Source organism: Catharus ustulatus, chromosome 22, assembly GCF_009819885.2.
Source record: "Catharus ustulatus isolate bCatUst1 chromosome 22, bCatUst1.pri.v2, whole genome shotgun sequence".
Classification (NCBI taxonomy): domain Eukaryota; kingdom Metazoa; phylum Chordata; class Aves; order Passeriformes; family Turdidae; genus Catharus; species Catharus ustulatus.
The window spans coordinates 3313353-3333519 of record NC_046242.1 but is presented as its reverse complement, the minus strand read 5'-3'; the positions used below and the strand labels follow the sequence as shown (position 1 = coordinate 3333519).

The 20167-nt window shown below is 45.5% G+C and overlaps 1 protein-coding gene across 3 annotated transcripts; it reads left to right on the top strand.

Moving 5' to 3' along the window:
• The first annotated feature begins 2390 nt into the window (after positions 1-2390).
• AKAP10 (A-kinase anchoring protein 10) lies at positions 2391-19744 on the top strand. 3 transcript variants are annotated; one of them, XM_033078173.1, is made up of 15 exons: positions 2438-2475; positions 5858-5905; positions 7941-8123; positions 8395-8934; positions 10296-10394; positions 10810-10894; positions 11193-11316; positions 12268-12404; positions 13320-13464; positions 14139-14312; positions 15666-15775; positions 16076-16158; positions 16712-16764; positions 17355-17450; positions 18473-19744. In XM_033078173.1, the coding sequence occupies exons 3-15, from the start codon at positions 7946-7948 to the stop codon at positions 18476-18478; spliced, it is 1830 nt and encodes a 609-aa protein (XP_032934064.1). In that variant the 5' UTR covers positions 2438-2475; positions 5858-5905; positions 7941-7945; the 3' UTR covers positions 18479-19744. The 3 variants fall into 3 exon arrangements, with proteins under 3 accessions (XP_032934065.1, XP_032934063.1, XP_032934064.1); XM_033078174.1 differs by lacking the exon at positions 18473-19744 and having other exon boundaries at positions 2391-2475; positions 17355-17690; XM_033078172.1 differs by lacking the exons at positions 5858-5905; positions 18473-19744 and having other exon boundaries at positions 2400-2475; positions 17355-17690.
• Positions 19745-20167: the final 423 nt, after the last annotated feature.

Sequence of the window (20167 nt, the reverse complement as noted above, 5' to 3'; positions counted from 1 at the left end):
GAAGTCACATTTAACTGATTGCTCAGATAATTAAACTGTCATGTTCTGTTAAAGACTCCAGCACCTGCTGTCGCTCACACTCCCAGGTCAGATCCAGATCCAAGGCTGAATGAGCAACTCTGGATTGGAGCTCCAGCCCTTCTGAATTCCCAAAAATGAGAGGAAATTTCAGTGCAGAGAAGGTAATTAATGTCAAACTCTTGTATAAATCATTGCATCCTTGTTCAACCCCCATGTATACCGTGAAACCCGAGAGGACTGGGTGCAAAATTTTTGGCAGAAGATGTTAATTTGGTGTTCCCTGAGTCATCCCATTCTTTCCAATTCGCTCATCTTCTGAATGTTTTAGTCTATTAGCAGTCTCTGAGGTTATGTGCCAATTAAATAATTCCATTCATTATGCAGAAACCATATAGAATAGTTCATTATGCTCCAGCCAGCCTCTGGGCATGTGTACAAAACTGTATCAAAGAGCACCAGTTAACAAAAATAATATCAAAAGAGAAAATGCGGTTGCTAGAGGGTGTTGATCAGCGGCACCATCCCGCCCAGGAGACGCCTCCATCCCTGCAAGATCCCCGTGTACTTTTTATGTTATTTACAATTGATGAGTCTTAATTACGGAGTGTTTGTAAAGAGCTTTGGAATGCTCGGATGAAAGGCGGCGCAAAGGAACTCCCGCAATGATCGTGAACGGCACGGCTCGGGCACGGCTCGGGCGGCACGGGGGGACCCGCATCCAGCCGGGTGGCACCGGGTGACACCGGGTGAGACCGGGGTGGCACTGAGTGAGACCGTGGTGGCACCGAGTGACCCCAGGATGGCACTGAGTGACACCGGGTGACACCGGGGTGGCATTGAGTGCGACCGGGGTGGCACCGAGTGACCTCGCATCGATCCGGGTGGCACCGGGTGACACCGGGATGGCACTTAATGACACCGGGGTGGCACCGGGTGACCCTGCATCGAGCCGGGCGATACCGGGTGACACTGGGGTGGCACTGAGTGACACCAGGATGGCACTGAGTGAGACCGGGGTGGCACCGGGTGACCTCGCATCGATCTGGGTGGCACTGAGTGACACCGGGATGGCACTGAATGACACCAGGGTGGCACCAGGGTGGCACTGGGTGACACCGGGGCGACACCGGGTGGCACCGGGATGGCACTTAATGACACCGGGGTGGCACCGGGTGACCCTGCATCGAGCCGGGTGATACCGGGTGACACCGGGGTGGCACTGAGTGACACTGGAGTGGCACCGGGTGGCTCCGCATAGATCCGGGTGACACTGGGGTGGCACCGGGGTGGCACTGAGTGACCTCACATGGATCCGGGTGACACCGGGGTGGCACTGAGTGACCTCACATGGATCCGGGTGACACCGGGGTGGCACTGAATGACACCGGGTGACACCGGGGTGGCACCGCTGCCCTGCGTGCTCCAGCTCCTCACACACAAACCAGCATTCAGCATCAGTCCTGGCGCACTGTGTGTACAGCTGTGAGCTCAGAGATCGCGGGTGTGCACCTGAGCTCTGTGACACGGTGACAGACGGCCCTGGCAGGTGAGGGAAGAGCAGATCTGCCTCGGGAGGGTGATTCAGAGGATTTTTGCAGCAGGATTCGGGGCGCAGACGGAACTGACTTATGGGACATGGATCCCGTGTCCCCGCAGGGATTTCTGGCTGTGCTGACACAGGAATGAAGGAGCGGCAGGGACGGGCGGGTGTCCGGCTGTCCGTGCGCCATCTGTCCGTCCCCATGCCCCAAGGGGACATTTGGGGACACGTCCCTGAGGTCTCCCTCCACCTCTCCCGGCCGTGCCAGGGCGCTGGCTCGCTGTCCCCCGTTTTCGGAGCTCTGTCCCCTGCCCTCGGGGCTCCTGTCCCCGCCGCCCTCGGGACTCGCCCAAATTGCCGCAGCGTCCCCAGGTTGCCCGTGCCCTCAGCCAAGATGGCGGCCACCGCCTCACACCGCCCGGCGCCCCCGCCCTGATCAAAGATGGCCGCCCCGCCCCACCTGCCCTCACCCAACATGGCGGCCCCGCCCGCCCCCACAGGCCGGCGGGCGCGACGCCGGGGCGGCCATGTTGAGTGCGGCCGTATCCCGCCGTGCCGCGCGGGCGGCGCTGCCGGAAGCGGGCGCGGGGCCGGTGTTGACAACATGGCGGCCGCGGGCGCCGCCGCGGGAGGAAGAGGCGGAGGGAGCGGCGGCGGCGGGCGGGCGCTGCAGCCTCATTCATAGAACCCGGCGCGCTGTCCTCCCTCCCGCCTTCCCCCGCCCCGGCGGCCGCCTCGCCCCCTCCCCGGCGCTATGTCCTTCTTCAGGCGGAAAGGTAGGGGGGCGGCGGGCGGGCGGCCGCCGGGCTCGTCCCCCGCGCGGCTGCCGGGCCCCGGCCCTGCCCCTCCGGGCATCGCCGCCGGGCCCCGCGAGGACGCGCGGGCCCTGAGGAGCGGCGGCCCCGCCAATGACGGTCAGTACCGGCAGCCGTGGGGCTGGGAGGGCTCGGGGCCGGGGCCGGGCGGGGCTCGGCTCTGGGCGCTCCGGCGGCTCCGGACGGTGCCCGGGGCGGGAGGGGGCTGTGGCACCTCCCACGCTCCGTGCAAGGTTTGAGCCTCTGAGCCCTTTACAGGTGATTTTTAACAACGCTGACATACCCGGCTTTGTGAAAAATAGAATGGGCTGAGAATGTACAGCAGCAGCTGAAAATGTCAGTGAGAAAGGGACCTCAATGCACTGAGCTCTCCGTGAAGCCAGAGGAGTCCTTGGCAGATTATTCTGCAGTAGATCAACAGATCTGTGTTAGGGAGCACAAGCTGGGAAATCCAGGGCTCCTGAAATATTTATGGTACTCCAGCAGCACAAATGGGTGCAGTTTAAGTGTTCTCTGGGAGTGCAGCGTTTTTAAAGCACTTTGTGCTTGTGCTGCAGGCAGGACGCTGTGCTCTCAGCCCACCCAGATGTGGTTTGGATGGTTTTGGTTGTGAGTGGGACCTTTTAGGAAGGGCCTCTTGGGAAAGTTCTGATTCCTCGTGATGCTGTAGCTCAAGCAATGTGAGCATTGATCTTCTGATGCAGTGCTGTTCTAAAGCCTTTCTGGGTTACTGAACCCAAAATGCACATCCTGGGAGGCAAGAACCTGGTACCTGGGGTGATGTTGATGCTCTTGGCTCACACATCCTCGGGATCTTGCTCAGCCAAAGCAGCAGCTTTGAAAATGTCACTCTTTGGGGAGCTTAGTGCAGTAGTTGTGGGAGAAATGAGTCTAAACTTCTGTTCTTATTAGCAGATCTGAAGATTCTGGAAGCCACTGAGGGCTTTGCAAGTGCCGTAATCCTTTTTGGGGTGTTAATATGCAAATATTGGGCTGCAGAATAAAACTTTGGTAGTGGTTATAAACTCTTCCAAAAGAGCTCCTGCTGCTTCGTTGATAATTGTGGAGCTGAGGTTCCATCCTGACGTGGGATCACAGGGACAAGGTCAGCTTGGGTAGAAACTTTCTCAGGGAGAAAGCCATGAAAGGTCTGATTATCTGAGAAGTGTAATTGAGGATCTGTGTTCCTTTGATTAAAGCATCTTTGGTCAGAGAGGCAAATCAGCACTAAATGCCCGAGAGAGACTCTATGAAGGAGAGGAGAAAAGCAACCTTTCATCTGGGCTGTGCATAAAACAAACACTGCTTGGTGTGATCTCTGGTTTTAGATTTGGCTTTTAGAGAAGATTTGAACTGAAGCTGTGAGGAAAGCAGCACATTGAGGCTTAGGATAAAACTCTGGCCACGTGCAGTTCAAAATCCTGCAGACACCAGTGTTCCTGGGGTGAGCTGTCATTGTTTAAGAGGATATTGCAGTGGGTAGAAATTAAAACTAATTTAAAATTAAACCATAGCAAGGATCATAAAGCAATTGACCTGTAGAGAAATCAAAACTGAAGGTAAAGTGTTTTTACAGCTTGGACCTTAAAATAAAGGTCTGGCAGGCTGAGGGTTATGGGTTGGGAAATAAAAGTGTAACAGGTGAGCTGGGTGCTTGAGGGCAGGTTATGAAACTGCTGCCAGTGGAACAGCTCATCCCTGGGGATATCTTGGGAATAACGTGCAGTCCCACAGCCTGGCTGCCCTCAGCAGTTTCTCTTTGTTTATTGTGTGCTGTTGACACACTGTGAATGGTTTTTGAGTTTGTTCAGAGCGTTTCAAGATGCGAATTAAAACTCTGGAACGTCACGTGCTGGCTTGGCAACCTTTGGCATGGGATTGGCCACTGGAAATCTCACCCTCAGTCCCTGTCCTGTGGTTCCTTCTGGTTTCACACAGGCACCACACAGCATCCGCTTTTTGGGGGAAGTGAAAGTGAATTCATGTGGTGAAACTTCACTCTCTACAGTTTGGGCTTGTCCTGGATCAGAGCTGAGTTTGTCCCCTCCTGTTCCTGATGTCGCTCGGTCGTGCTCAGAGCTGCTGGGGACAGAAGCAGCCTGTGTGGGAAAGGAGTTCATATTTCCAGTAGTAAGTAGGTATTTAGGGAGGAACTGAGTAGCTTGGAAAGAAGGAAGAGAGGTATTTAAACTGAAAATAGGCTTATTGTGTGAAACCCAGGAATTAGTGCTGATAGCTAGCAACGGCTTTGGTGAAATATTGGAGTGATTTGGGGGAGATGGGAGTTTGTAGAGGTTGCTTGGTTCCCTCTGTGCCTCGGTGATTTGTCTCCTGTTATGTAAAGGCTGCTCACCCTTGCTGCTGCAGGAGGTCAGCGTGGGGAGAATCCCTCTGTTCATGGACACTTCAACCCCTGTGTCACAGAACGTGCTCCTGGAGCTGATATTTTCCACCCTGAGCTGCCCATGTGCAGCCCTGCAGCGTTCGTGCTGCAGCCACCGGGCCGGGGCAATTATGTAACCGGAGCCTGGAGTTCCCCTTTGAAATATTGAACATCCTTAGGTCGGAATAGGAACGCTTTGGGTGGGTTTTTGTGGATGTGTTTTGTGATGTAAATGTGGGGTTGTGCTGGGCTGTGCCTTGTGGTTACCTCAGGAAGGGCTCCACGGTCTGTGCAGGTTTGACCTATTTGTAGTAATAATCCTTACCTGGAGCAGCCTCCCTGGCACATCACATTCTCCAATATCACCTCTGCCATCCTGTTTGTGTGCTGCTTGGGCTTCTTTATTTTTGTTTTGAACACATCTCCTCCTTCACTTCCTTTAGGATCTTCCTTAAAAAAACAGTAATATTAAAAAAAAATAAATCCTCAAAGCGTTTTTCCATCACAACTTTTTACACTGTTATCTCCCCATTAGTTGCTCACCAGGGGTTTGATGATGATTAAGCAAGACTGTTTGTGAGAGAATTAACTGTTTGCAGGGAGTTTCCAGAGCATTTCTGTGCTGTCCATCATGTGCATGGAAGCAGCTCACATCTCCTCAGTGTTGGGTGTTGTGCTGCTCTTCCTGTAACACAAGTGAAATGTTGTTTTTAGGTGATTTTTGGTTCACCTGCCAGTGCTCTGCATTTAAAACACACCTTTCCCACTCTTCTCAGTGCTGTTTATTAAAGTCACCCTGAATGTGGCTTTAATCTATAGACAGCAAACATCTTCCTCCATGGAAATTTAACAGACTGTATTTCATTAAGCTTAATTAATGGATGATAAGGTTTTGCTTTTGAAAGTAAGTCAACAGAAAAGCTTTGAAAGCCTCTGTCATTTACTGGATGTGCAATTTGAATGAGAAATCAGTTTTAACAAAATTATAGTTTCCATCTGCCTCTGATACTTGCTGATGTTAGGAATTCTATGTCCATTCTCAGGTAAATGCCATCAGTGACCCAAAATAGCATTAACATTTTCCCTTGTATTTTACAGTGAAAAGCAAAGAACAAGAAAAGACCACAGATGTGAAAGCAATTAAAAGTAAGATCAAACTTCTGTCTGTAAATTCAGATCTCTGCCATCATCCCCCATTTTTATCTTACCCAACAGGATCACTTCCTTACTCCTGAGCACAGATCTGACCTGTGCATCAAACCCAAACCAAACCCAGAAGTTAATTCTGTTTCTGGCTATTTATAGTAACTAATCTTTCCTCCTCATCTTGCTGAATCTGTAGGTACAGAAAGTTATTAAGTTATGTCAGGCATGAGCTTTAATTCAAAGTGATCAGCCCGGTCACCTTGCATGTGGTGCTTGTTCCTTATCCTCAGCAAATTGCTCCTGAAGTTTCTTGCTCAGGTGCAGTGTCCTTTGGAGTTTGCAAAGTGCAGCTTCACTGTGTCTGATTTGCAGAAGAAGCTGCAGATTTAACTTGGATGGGGCTTGTGAGGCTGAAGATCCAAATCCTGAAGGAGCCATTCTGCTGCTGCTCTGGGTGGTGCAGAGGTCTTGTACTAAATCTCTTAGGAAAGGAGAAAAGATCTTGCTGGAAAAGAGATTTATAATCTGTAGGAAAACAGTTTGTGTATCCAAAGCAGATTTTCTTGCAGTACTGAAAGGAGATGAGGTAAATGCCAGAATCTGATCTGTTACCTTTATACCCTCAGACGAAATCCTGTTTTCTGTATTTGGTAATGTGTTATCTGCACATCAAGAGAAAATTCAGGCTATTTTCACCTTGGTGGTCTCCTTTCAAATCCATTTCATAGCCACACCTTACCTTTCAGTGCAACTAGCAGTTTGGTGACTGAAAATAAAAATAAACTTGAAAATTTATAATGTGGCACGTTGTGAGCTGCTGCAGCAGAGAACACTTTTGTTTATCCTTGGAGTAGAGCACTTTTTTTCTCAAATGTCCATAATATAAAATTAAATTTGAATCTGATTGACAGAAGCCTGTAGCATCATGAGGAATGTGGCACCACAGAAGTAACCTCCACCAAATTTTCCCACTGCTGCCATGCCTTGGCCTTGTTAAAAAGGTATTTTCTCCATTATTGCTGGTATAAAATACCCAGAGGCTTTGTAAGAAGCAGCAAGTGGTGTCTTGGTGTCCAATCCTGCAAATGCACAATAATTTAAATGTTTCCACTGCTCCTGAGGTATCTGTGCTGTGACATCTAAGTGTGAAATTGTCACTGCTGTCATAAAATTGGCAATAAAAGTAAAGTGCTGCAGCATGGAAGTCATGAAGCCCAAGCTGCCTGACACCTTGATGGAACACATCCCTGGGAGGTGCTGAGATAATCAGCTCATCTGATGTGCTTTATTTTTGAGTCAGAGGTGTAAGGTGTCCCTGCATGACCATCCTCATCTGACACAGCTTCCTGAGAGCTTTGGAATCTGCTGTGAGCGTGCTTGGGGGGTTTTTCAGCTTTGTCATCAATCAACAATTAGCAGAGTTTTTTGTGAGGAAGTTCTTATTTGTTCTTTTTGAGCTCCAGCCACTTGTGTCCTAAACAGCCAGAGGGGTTTGAATTTATAACCTGGGTTTCATCAGAGGTATTTCCTTATTGCTTTTTTTTGTTTGTTATTTTTTTTTTTTTCTCTTGCCACCAAGCAGAAGCAATAAAAATATTTTTGAGAAATAATTCATATTAAACCTCACAGATAGCTTTGCAGTTCAGGATTTTAAAACACATTTTAGCTCTCAAAAAGGCATGGAAATGGATTGGCAGGAGCATTGGAATTAAACTAAATTGTTGACAGAGTATAAAGTTGTTACAGTAGTGGTTATCAAGGAAGCAGGAAGGGTCAGGAATATTTCACTTGCAAACTTAGATGTGGCATCTCTTGATTTGCTGCTGAATAAGGAAAACAGAGGTGGATGAGAGTGAGTTTATTCTTGCAATAATAAAACTTGTGGTCTTTAATCAGATCTTTGATCAAAGATGACACGCAGTGCTACAGTGAGGTTTTATTGAGACTGACTCTTGCCACCTCCCTGGTGTATTTTGGGGTGCTTAGAAGAGCTCTTGGGGTCTTTGTGCTTTAACAATTCCTGTCTTGATTGCAGCTCCAATGCCAGTACATTCCCCTCAGAGAAGCACCAGGAATCATGCCTTGCTGGAGGCTGCAGGACCAAGCCATGTGGCCATCAATGCCATCTCTGCCAACATGGACTCCTTCTCCAGCAGCCGCACAGCTGCCCTCAAGAAGCAGCCAAGTCACATGGAAGCTGCTCACTTTGGAGACTTAGGTAAGGCTGGGATAATGGCAGCTTTGCTTTTTATTCTCTGTATTCCTGGTTTTACATATCCCTTGGTTTTAGGTAAACAAATGGGTAATGAAGGTGTGGCTGCTGTTACAGTAGCATCTGTGTTACCCTGGGAGGGTTTGAAGGGAGCAGACAATTCCTTTAGTTTGTTATTGTGTTGGAATTGCCTCTTCACAGTTGCACTGTTTTAGAATCCAAGCCCCTCGTGTGTGTGGTACAATAAGGACTCACCCCCTTTCACCTTTTCCTTCAGGCAGATCGTGTCTGAACTACCAGGCTCAAGAGACCAAATCAAGCCTTTCCAAGACCCTTGAACAAGTCCTGCAGGACAGTGTAGCCCTCCCTTACTTCATCCAGTTCATGGAGCTGCGCAGGATGGAGCACTTGGTGAAATTTTGGTTAGAGGCCGAGAGCTTCCACTCCACCACCTGGTCCCGCATCCGCGCGCACAGCCTGAACACGGTGAAGCAGAGCTCCCTGGCAGAGCCTGTGTCCCCCTCCAAACAGCAGGAATTGGCCTCTTCTCCTCCTGCTGGGTGGCTGGAGGAGAGGCTGGAGGGCTCTGGCACGGCCCAGCTGCTGCAGCCCCAGCCTGACAGAACTGCCAGCAGCCAGAACCACGCGGGGCTGCCGGGGAGGGAGAGCCGCAGCAGCGCCGCTCTGCCTCTGAGCAAACCAGACACAGGGACTCACTCTCTTCCAGCTGATCAGCAAGAATCTTCCAAGCTTTCAGTATCAAACAGAAACAGCCCCTCCTCTGCACTAAAGGACTTGTCAGGAAAACTCATGAAAAGTAAGTGCTGTGTGTTCCCTTTGGTTGGAGAGGGGGGAAATGGGGAATGGTTTTGTGCAGGGAGCTGCCTCAGTTCTCAGGTCCTTAGCAGTGTGATGTTGAAAGGAAGAAAGTTTTATGTATCACTGATGTTAACTTGCTGCTGGACAGTTTGAGCTGTGTATTGTTTGACTTGTTTAAAAATAAAAAAGCTGCTGAAGAGACTTCAAAATCATTGTGTACTCAATGAGCTTAGGTTGCTTCTGTTCTTCCATGTGTACTCATAAGAAAATTAGTGAACATTGCTATGTCTAGTTCTTCTCTCACTCATCCCACCCCACCTTAAAAGAATTGCAGAAAGTTTGGATGGTGGGGCTCAGAAATGATAATTAACTTGCCATGGAAGGTAAATATCCTGTATTACATAAAATGACATAAGTGGTTGTGGAGATTTATGTGTGGAATGTACTGTTTTTGTTCTTGGATTTATTTGATAGAGTTCCTCCCCTTGTAACTGCTTTGTTGTCATTTGGATTCCACCTCTTCAGAGGCTGCTGGAAGTAAGAATGAAATTAAAATATTTCCTTTTGGTAGTGAGCTACATGCACAGTAACATGTTTCTCTACTTTGCATCTACTCAGTCCTCCCTCATTTGTGCAAGTCCACAGGCAAAAAGGAAACACTTCTTTCTTCATATTGGTTCCTTTTGTTTGCCCAACTGTTTCCTCGTGTTGCATCCCTTTCTCTTGCTGTTTGTCTTTCTCATGTAGTTATTTATCATGTGCCTACACAGTAACCTCAGCCCCAAAGTCACTTAAACAAAGAAAATGATGTTTTAGTCATCAAAGCATCTCTGCTTTCTGATGTCCAAAAGAATTTGAAAACACAAGGTCTTATTGAGAAATCTAAGAATTTGAGTGTAATTTTTTTTCTCTCTTCCAGAGCAGAGTCCCAAGTCTCAAAAGCTGATGTGTAAAGAACACAACTTGTTTGATGCATATTATTTTTAAGATTTTTTTCCTAGTAATTTCTGTATAATTCAAATGATTTCTCTGTGATGAGGGCTAAAAATTGGGAATTCCACTTGCCTGGAAGGTGTTGCTTCTGGGACTGTGGTGTGCAGCTGAGGAAGTGGGTTCTGCCCTGTGTAGTGGTAGGGAAAATTTGGAGCTGTGTTGTTTTATTCCATCTTAGTCCATGCTGGGTTTGTTGTGATCTGGTTGGAGATCACACAGTCCCTGCAGCTGGTCAGGAGCAGAATATGAATATCCTGCAGTGGAAACATCACTGAGAATTAGACACCTGCTTTTCTGAAGAGCAAATGTTTGTTACTCACTCATACCAAGGGATTCCAAGTTTGATTCTGTGTTTCTTCCCTACAGGTATAGAACGGGATGCAGTTAAGACTTTTACCAAATATATTTCTCCAGATGCTGCTAAACCAATCCCTATTACAGAAGCAATGAGAAATGACATAGTTGGTAAGAATGAATAACTGCTTCCTCACTTCAGAGGTGCTCTGTCCCCATAAAAATGTCTCTGATACTTCACTTGTATTTATCTTGAATTTATCTTTACTTGTATTTATTTTTATGAATTTTAAAGGCAGCTATAAAAAGATAGGAGGTTACAAGTATCAGAGGACCTAACTTTCAGCAGTGCTGTGAATATCCTCATAAAAACTTTCAGATTTTGTGTAATTTAGGGAAAGAATTCTTGGTGGGGATCCAGATATGAGTCTCAATCAGATATTTTAGCCATGTTGTTATTTGGCCAGCTTTGAAAGCTGGCTCAGTCAGAAACCAGCTGATTTGAACTGCAATTTTTCATTAACTAGTCCTTGCTCATGCCTTTCAACCAAATCCATGTTAAAATGAACCTGCTCTTGCTTTGCAGCAAAGATCTGTGGGGAGGATGGCCAGGTGGATCCCAACTGCTTTGTTACAGCACAGTCCATAGTGTTCAATGCAATGGAACAAGAGTGAGTTGCTGCAATGCTTTGGGTTTTTGTGTCTCTTGGGCTAAAGGTTCTGTTCAAAATGTTTATGGAGACATAATAATATCAGCACTTTCCTGCTGTATTTGAAACTGCTCAGCTCCCTCCTCCAAATCCACTCTTGCTGAACTTGGCTGTTCACACTGTTGTGTTCTTTATCTCATTTCCTGCTTGTTTTGCTTTTATCCAACCAAAAGTATCAGAATTCTGGGCAGTTGCTGATTGGTTCTGAGGGTCCTTGGGTGCTGCTGACCTGCTCAGTGATTGTGCTGTCTCTGTGCAGGCACTTTAGTGAGTTTTTGCGGAGTCACCATTTCTGTAAATACCAGATCGAGGTGCTGACCAGTGGGACTGTGTATCTGGCTGACATTCTGTTCTGTGAGTCAGCCCTCTTCTATTTCTCTGAGGTGAGTGTCAACATTTGGGTTTGCTTTTAGATGCCTTTCTAGCAGATGAAAAAAATCTGTTCATTCCTTGATGGCTTTAGGGTGGATGTTGGGAGGGAATTGTGAGGTGGGGAGGCCCTGGCCAGGTTGGATGAGGCTTGGAGCAACCTGGGATAGTGGAAGGTCATTTTTAAGGTCCCATTCCACCCAAAAAATTCTGTAATTCTATGATTCTAAACATAATAAAAAACTCAAGGTGTATTTTTTTTTTTTGAGAGAAAATGCATTGAACTTTTTTCTGCCCCCACACAGAACTAATCCAAATGTTCAGACCTGTCCATTGTGTTGTGGAATGAGTATTTGTGATTTCCTCTCCAGTTAGTGAGTGCTTCTCAGAGTCTCTTTGCTTTGTAGAAACTTTGACATTGTCATCTTGATCTTCACATTGTAGTGACTGTAAGAGCCTGAAGTGTTACTGCAGGTGACAAATCATAACCAGTGCTATGTGGAGAGGGCACCTTTAGTGATGTGATAGGTTGAGTGAAAGATTTCAGTTTCAGGCTCCTGCACCTTTAAGGAATCAGCTCTTGGCATGCTTGTCCTGACAGTCTGACAGGCTGATACAGTTTGAAACTGCAGTTTGGGAAGCTGAGACAATGTGCTGAGCTCAATGTAAGCTAAATGTAGCATGAAAATGGTGTTTCCTGTCCTAGGATCAGACAAATAGTTTTTTGGAAACTAAGTACAGAAAAGAAATGTCAGAAGTTCCCTTTTTTTCTTTTTTTTTTCCTTCCAAGCAAGCTAAATATGTCTGAAACAGAAATTCAAAAAATGATGTCTTGGTGACAACTTTGCATCATTAATACATGCCCTATGTTTCTTGTTCTAAATGGGAAGAAGGAAGTTTAAAAATTATTAACAGTTTCTTGCTAAAACTTCTTTAATCTCCTCTTTTTATGATTTCTTTTCCAGTACATGGAGAAGGAAGATGCAGTTAATGTACTGCAGTTCTGGTTGGCAGCAGATAACTTCCAGTCTCAGCTTGCTGCCAAGAAAGGCCAGTATGATGGGCAAGAAGCACAGAATGATGCCATGATTTTGTATGACAAGTGAGGGACTTCTACAATCCTTTGTTTCTGTACTTGTGTGTTGTGCTGTGCAAAAGGAATTTCTCTGCACTCTGGGGCTGTTCTGCTGAGGTGCATTTTATCAAGGTGGCTTTTGATGTGTTTGCACACATGAACTTTTCATGTGTTTTGATATATATGAGGAGAAATCCTTACAAGGATTCCATTCTTAAACATAACTCAGGAGTTTCAGGACTTGATTGCTTTAGTTTGGTTGGGAAATATCAAAGCTGATTGGTTGACATTTGAAAATGGAAGGGGTTTAAGCCTTACAGCAGATACAGCTCTGCAGAAAAACCTTGATGTTCAGATACTGTTAATCCCTATAAAGTAGGCTGTAGAAACTGTTCTCACATGTATTAAAAGCCAACTAGTGCTTGTTCTTACTAATGTGAAATATTTCCTTTTTTAAGGAAGCAATCAGATCTTTTTTAATATCAGACTTTCAGGAGAGGAACTTTCTTCCTGTACTTTGTGCTTCACTGTAGCAATAAGACAGCTGGGAGACAGACAGCACAACTGCTTCCAGGAAATGTTTGTTCTTAAGTGTGAGGCTTTACCACACTTGAGTTATTACCCAAGGAAGAAATAATAATTGGAGAGGAAGCAAATGCTTCACTCAGAGGTTCATCAATCATTCCCCCATCCAATGAGCACTGATCATTGTAGAGCCAATGCTGCTTTGGAGTCCTGGGTGTTTCCTGCTCCATTCCTGTTTTCCATTCCCTGTTTTTCATCTTTCAGGGCAGGGCTCTCAGATCTGTTTCTGGGAGGGGGGTGTCTCACCTGTAGTCAGTGAGGACCAGTTTTTTTTGCAGTATCTGGGGGGCAGGTGAGCACTGAGCACTTGCAGAGCTTTGCAAATCCTGTTTGTGTTGTTTCCTTGCCCTGCCCCAGGTACTTCTCCCTGCAGGCCACACATCCTCTGGGGTTTGATGACTCTGTGAGGCTGGAGATTGAATCCAACATCTGCAGGGAGGGGGGGCCTCTCCCCAACTGCTTCACCACTCCCTTAAGGCAGGCATGGACAACCATGGAGACGGTGAGATCCTTCTTCAGAGTGGGGTTCACTTAGTGAAGGTGATGTGGGGGTTCCACAGTGTGCCCCTGATTTGTCCTGTTCCCTCACTGACTTTCTGTTACCTGGAAAATCTGCCAGACTCTTTTTCCCCAGCCTGATTTGAAGATACCACCCACTGGCTGCTGTTAATGCTCTGTGAAATGTTTGTCTTGGGTGATTATTGCAGTTTAATGGAAGTAACAGAATTTCCTCCCATGTGAATTGCTATCAACAGCTTATTTTATATCTTTAGAAAATTTTCCTTCCTTTTGGTAGGAGTTGTTTGCAAGTCTAATACAGTGCTGTGGTTAATAATGTAACTCTGGGATACCCAGATACCAGAAATGAATGATTTGATTCTGGAGCTGCAGAGAATTGTGAACTGTGAAACAGAATAACTGTAAAGCCTGTCAATGGGGGGGAAAACCTCCCTGAACTTCAGTTCCAGTTACTGGGGGATTTAATTAATAGGCAGTTGGGTTTGTTCATTTTGCAGCAGGATTGAAATTTAAAGCAATGCAGTTGCTAATCCACAGTAATTCCATGCTTGGGTGCTTTTACTTGTGCTCCATCTACACCAGGACTGAGATGTTTGTGTGCTCTTCTCTAATGATGCAGCCCAGCCTTGATTAAAGAGAACTTTTCCTATCTCTCAGGTTTTCCTACCTGGTTTCTTGTCCAGCAACCTTTACTACAAATACTTGAATGACCTCATCCATTCAGTACGAGGAGATGAGTTCCCAGGAGGGAACACTGCACTGAGTATTCATGGCCCTGGTAGCTCTCCTGACACTGATTTCATGGGGAGCACGGATGGCTCTGCCTCCCAGGTACCAATTTGGGTTTTCTGTGTCAATATCCACATTTTTACCCTGTTAGGAAACACCATTCCACTTTGATTTAAAGCCTGTTTTGTGTTAGGATGTGTTTAATTTACCTGCAGCTCAGTTCTGTCAGAAGTGTCTCTGCTGCCTGTGCTGCTCTTATTTCTTTACATCACTGATGTCTTTATTAAGCTGTTACTATTACTGAAGATTTTTTCATGATGCCATAATATCTAAGAATGCTTATTATTAGAAATAACATTATTTTGTCAATACCATAGTTACAACTTTAGGTGAAAATTGACACTTGTGAATATGCTACCAAATTTAAATATAAACATGTGAGCTTTGTGTGCATGGTTATTTTAAAGTGCCAGATCTTCTGTCCTGTAGAATAAACTCATTTCCAGAGCTGGAGGGATCAATCTGTTCAAACACAGAACAGATTCTGGCTAGCCTGTAACCAGGGCAGCTTGGAAACTGCAAGGCCAGCTGAGAACAGAAGAGCCAAGCGAGTGCTGCTGTTACTGAACTCTGCAGGGCTACCCTGAGCTTCAAATCCAGTATCCACACCAATGTTAGTCATGTCCTGGCTTTCCAGCTACTTGGAAGCTGTACTACCTGCTTGTACTATTTTTAAACCTCCTAATTTGCAAGGAGGGAATATTCCTTCCCTAGCTGTGAAGTGGGGAATAAAATCTGAGTTCTTGAAGCCTCCTGCTGCTTGATCCTCTGAGCAGGAGGAACTGCTGGTAATTGGCTGGGCAATTTAGGAAATGAGGTGCTGCTTTCTGTGCTGTGCATTCCTGTTGTGTGAATAGGAGAATCTCTGGGTCTCTGCATATTTTTGCATAAAGAGCAGCAGGAAAGGAGCTGCCATTGGTGCTCCTGCTCCGTGCTGAGGCGATAATGGATCGCTGTGTGTTGTGCCCTCCCTGCTGTCGCTCTGATGTTTCCTTGCCTTTTTTTTTTTTTTTTTATCTTCCCTTAATCTTATATAAATACTCCAGGCCAGAAGATAAATGTTTGTTCTCTGTGCATGGGGGAGGCATCTGTGTTTGGGAATTGAGCAGGAGAGGGATGTTGCAGACTCACAACAAATGATTTGCGAGCGCACACGGATCTGTTGAGCTGATTGTGCTGACCTGGCCTTTGTGCCTTTGCCTCTGCCCACAGAACTTTATCATCCCTCTGCTAAAAACAGTGTCCTGTGAGTTGGGAATTCAAGGCTGTGTAGACACACTAATTCTTTTATACTCTTGGAGGTTTATCAGTGTTAGAAGCACTAAAATTGCAGTTTTGTTAAGAAGCTTGTAGTTGTCTGCATTGGGCACTAATACTTAGAATTTTTATTTGTAGTCCAGTGTCAAAAAGGCTAATGTTAAAATCCTGAAAAATTTTGATGAAGCAATAATTGTAGATGCTGCAAGTCTGGATCCAGAATCTTTGTATCAACGAACATATGCAGGGTAAGGTTCATTTCAGTGTATTGTTTCCTTTCTGGTTACTTGTTTCACCTCTGTTTCATTTTTGCTGTGTCCCCCTGCATGGAGAGTAGGCCTAAATGCAAGATCTTAGTCCATGTCTTAATATTTGACACTAAATTTATTTCAGTAGTGTAGTTTAACACCCAGGAAAATATTTCTAATTGGTTTTTCTCTTCCTGTTAGTTATTGTTCCTCTTTGATTCCAAAATATAGCCAAGTATAGCTTTCCATAATGCCAAAGTCCTTTAGAGCACCCACATGGTTCTTCTCTCCTCTCCTCAGGAAGATGACATTTGGAAGAGTCAGTGACCTGGGACAGTTCATCAGAGAATCTGAACCAGAGCCTGATGTCAAAAAATCAAAAGGTTTGCTTTGCTCTTTCTCTCCATTTCTGTAAACCTCTGCAGAGCTGCTCTCTTCCCTGCTGGAGTTAAGATAGGCAAAGTGTTTGACTCTTTCCAGATCTGTTTTAAGCCAAATAGAGATGCTGTTAGGGGGTTGGCCTGTACTGAGGCAAAACCCATCTCTGGCCCAGTTTCCTATCCAAATTCTGCTTTTCTGGTCCAGCTGGACTCTGGGGAGCATGAGCAGCCTGTGGGAGTTGGAGCTGTTGATGGAACCTGGCAGGGATGGAAGTGTCAGCAGCTGAGCTGCTGATCAAACCTTCAGAGCTTTGGTCTTGAGATGAAAAAGAGCTGCAGCTCTCCACATGCTTCCCACCCAGGCTGGGACCTGCTGCTGGTGCTGCTTTTCAGCTCTGGGAAAGGCTCAGTGTCCAAATGGCTCCAGGCAGTCCCTCGTCTCTCCTGCCACTCCTCCATGTCCTTCTTGCAGAGCAAACCCTTCAGAAGGGTGGCAGGAATCAGTTTTGTACCTCCTCTGCTGACATAACTTGCTTGCTGTTTCTATCTCAACCAGGGTCCATGTTTTCACAAGCAATGAAGAAATGGGTTCAAGGAAATACAGATGAGGTGTGTCCCCTTTCATGTTCTTTTTGTGACTTTACACTTTAGATTAAGAACATCAATACTTTATTTCTCTAATCCTGGCTGTTACCTCTGAGTATCTTTTTGCTGCACCAAGAACAGGGAGACTCTGTGTGCTAAATATAATTTGATTGCATGTATGTGTGAAACTAGTTTGGTCTTTGCCAGTGCTTGCTGGTTGAACAATTAAGTGTGTGCTTGCAGTCAGGGATTTTTTTATTGTGGTTTTATATATCTGTAAGTAGGGGTGGAAGTGCTGTTTGATTTTTATGGTGAAGTGACCACTGCACATGGATTCCAGGCTGCATTCTTCCCCCTCTGAGGGGCTCTTGGGCAAATCACCAAGAGATAAATCTAAAATCTCCACTAACTCTCTTGGAAATTGCATCAAGCCTTAAGTACAATAATTGAACTTAACTTCTGCTTGGAATCCAGGTGCGTTTCCATCAAGGGAGGAAATGTTTGTACAGGTTATGGAGTTGTGAAAGTTACCCTGACTCCAAGGCTGTGCTGAGAGCACTGTGTTTGGCTTTGAAGAACCTGAAGCTATGTGTGTTTTGGGCTGTGTTTTTCAGGCTCAAGAAGAGATGGCTTGGAGGATAGCAAAGATGATTGTCAACGACGTCATGCAGCAGGCGCAGTGTGAGCAGCCTTTGGAGAAGGTCACCAAGGTAGGGGGTGGAAAGGCTGCTGCCTTCAGCTGGCTCCAGCCAGGCTGTGGGAGGAGCAGAGCTCTCACTTGCCTTCCTCCTGTGGCTGAAACCCACGCTGGTAAACGTTCAAACCAGCAGAGCATAAGAGGAAGGAATGAAGGTTGGAAGTGTTTCGGCCTACGTGTGATGTAGGAATTTCTCAACAGATGCTGTGGTGGTTCTCCTGTGCAAGCATTAAACTTGTCTTAGTTTGAGTCTGCAAACTGCCTAATTAGTTAAAAGGGTGATCTGTGCTGCTGGATGAAGTGTAATTCCTTACTTGGCTGACACTTGCTGTGTCCTCTCAATCAGTAGTGATATTTCTGCTTGAAGTGTCAGTAAAACCCCACAGCTGTGAATTTCTCATTGGGTGCACTCATTTACACCGTTCTGTCTCCAGCCTTTAAAAAGCACAGGAACCCTGCCCATAGGTTTGTGTATTGTTGCTGTGGTGTTGTACAGCCCATGTGTTCTCTACCTAAAAAAGCCCAGTTCTGAGGTAGCAGTTGGATTTTGTGAAATACTGGTGACAGCAAGTTAATTTTTGGTACTTCTGACTTTCAGGCATGTGAGTTAGTAAAAATTAACTTGCATTGTGTTCAGTTATTGAAGGTAAACATGTGCCAAAGCCCAGTTATTGGATCCAAATGGGTGGATCCATAGTTTCACTGTGTGAGTGTTTTCTTTCTAATAGAGAAGTAACATTTAAATGACTTGTGTAATGATTTCACTTAATAGCTTGGCTGCAAATGATCCAGTTCCAGTCTGCCTGGATAAAAGGTCACTCAGCAGAGTATTTAGAAATCTCAAATGGCTGCAGATGCTCTGGATTCAATTAAGCAAGTAATCAAAAGGTTGAATGTGTTTGGATTAGGTTTGGGGCTTTTTCTTCCCCAAACTCAAACAAAACTGGCTTAACATTTTTAAATACAAAATGTCTTTCTGTTGAACAATTACCTTGCATGTTTTAGGGTAAAATGAACTGTTTTTCCCTTTTCCAGCTATGATTTTAGAAACTCCAGGACAGGAAATCTGGTTTTCCACTTTGAGAACGAGTGAACTTTCCCCATTTGTGGATTCTTTAACACAGCCAATAAAAACAAAGCACTGTTACTCCAACCTGGAATCTCCCTCATTTCTAAGGAAGAATGAAAAAGAAGCAATCCTGGACCTGCACTGTAGAGAGTGAAGAAACACTTTTCCCTGGTGTATGTGGCATTCACAGTAATGATGATTCTGAGATGAAGATGCAGTTTACAAATGTGTCACTGAGAAACTGTGATCGACTTCACAAATACTTGACCCTGTCTCAAAAAAAAGACTTTTAAGCAAAATATCTGGAATGGGACACAGAGGCCACAACAGAGGGGAAGGTTTTGCTGTAGTTTCTAGTTCTACTGCTTGTAATTTTTAAACACAGAATTGGAAGAGCTGTGGGGTGAATCCATTGGCAGTGAATGACCTGGAACGTTCTAAGTTTAATTTTCCGTTACTTGAAATAGATGAGTATTCAACTGTAAGATAAATGTATTTTACTTCATAACTGCATTAACTTTGAAGGCAGTGTAGAAGGGTCAGGAACTCCTCCTTGTTGAGCTCTTCCACCTGCACACACACCACACACACCTCCCCTGCTTCCAGCACGGAGCAGATCCAGGGCTGGTCCTGCAGCAGGTTGGACCCTGCAGGCTGCTCCACCATCCCACGAGCAAGGAAAAAACGGAATTGCTGCCATTCTCCATCGCTTGTCATCCTCCACCCAACATAGTATCTAATTCCAGATGTTTGGTTTACAAAGAAAAACAGTTTTTAATGACCTCTGGCCTTCTTCCTGACACTGTCAACACTTACCATGTTACACAGCACCTGGTTTTTTTCCCCCCAGCAAATCGATTTTGCAGGGTAGCAGAAGTACTCAGTGTCTCACCATTACATTACTGCTGCATTTTTAGTATATGACACTTTTATTTTGGGTTTTTTTTTACTCTAATGATTGCTTTTTTCCTCAAACTTGTGCAAAGAAATCACTATGCGAAGAATTCAAATCATTTCCAATGTTCAGAATATCTTGATTGACTAGAAAGTGTTATTCTGTTGCAATATTTGATTGTATAGAGACACACTGTATTGTTATGAAAAAGCAAAAAAGGCTGTGTATAGGTTTTTGGTACTATGTACCACCTCTTATTTCTCTCATACCCAAGCATTCATGTACTTAAAACATACTATATTTAATTGTGTTTTGATTTAAAATATATAAATATTAAAATTTGTGTTGATTTTCTGTTTTCATGGGGTTTGAAGGTAGGTGGGATGGGGTTTTTTTTGTGTGAGTTTTGCCCACGTTCTTAATGGATTATGTTAATGGCAGTGTGGTGAATATGATTAATTCTTATTTAAATAGTAAATAAGGTGTTCAATCCCAGGCCATGGCAGGGTGTAAAGGGGCAGGGGTTGGTTCTGAAGGATAGAACCACACTCAAGTCTTGCCTGTTTTAGTGCACCCCTGCCTCAGTTTCCCCCCTGGGCAGGATCCTGGCTGTGTTTATGGATTACAGGTCCCAGATCTGGGTATGGATATTGCTCAGGGCTGCGTTTTCTTTAAACTGGCCGGATGGAGTGTGAGAGGCTCTGCCTATCTTGAGTCATTTTGGATCAAAGCGGTGATTTCCCCACGGGAGTTGTCCCTGGGCAGC

Excerpts from the sequence above, each read along its gene's own strand:
- AKAP10 (XM_033078174.1), top strand. The coding sequence starts at position 7,946 with ATGCCAGTACATTCCCCTCAGAGAAGCACCAGGAATCATGCCTTGCTG. Across the intron at positions 8,124-8,394 it reads TGCTCACTTTGGAGACTTAG|GCAGATCGTGTCTGAACTAC; the intron begins GTAAGGCTGGGA and ends CTTTTCCTTCAG. Across the intron at positions 11,317-12,267 it reads CCCTCTTCTATTTCTCTGAG|TACATGGAGAAGGAAGATGC; the intron begins GTGAGTGTCAAC and ends TTTCTTTTCCAG.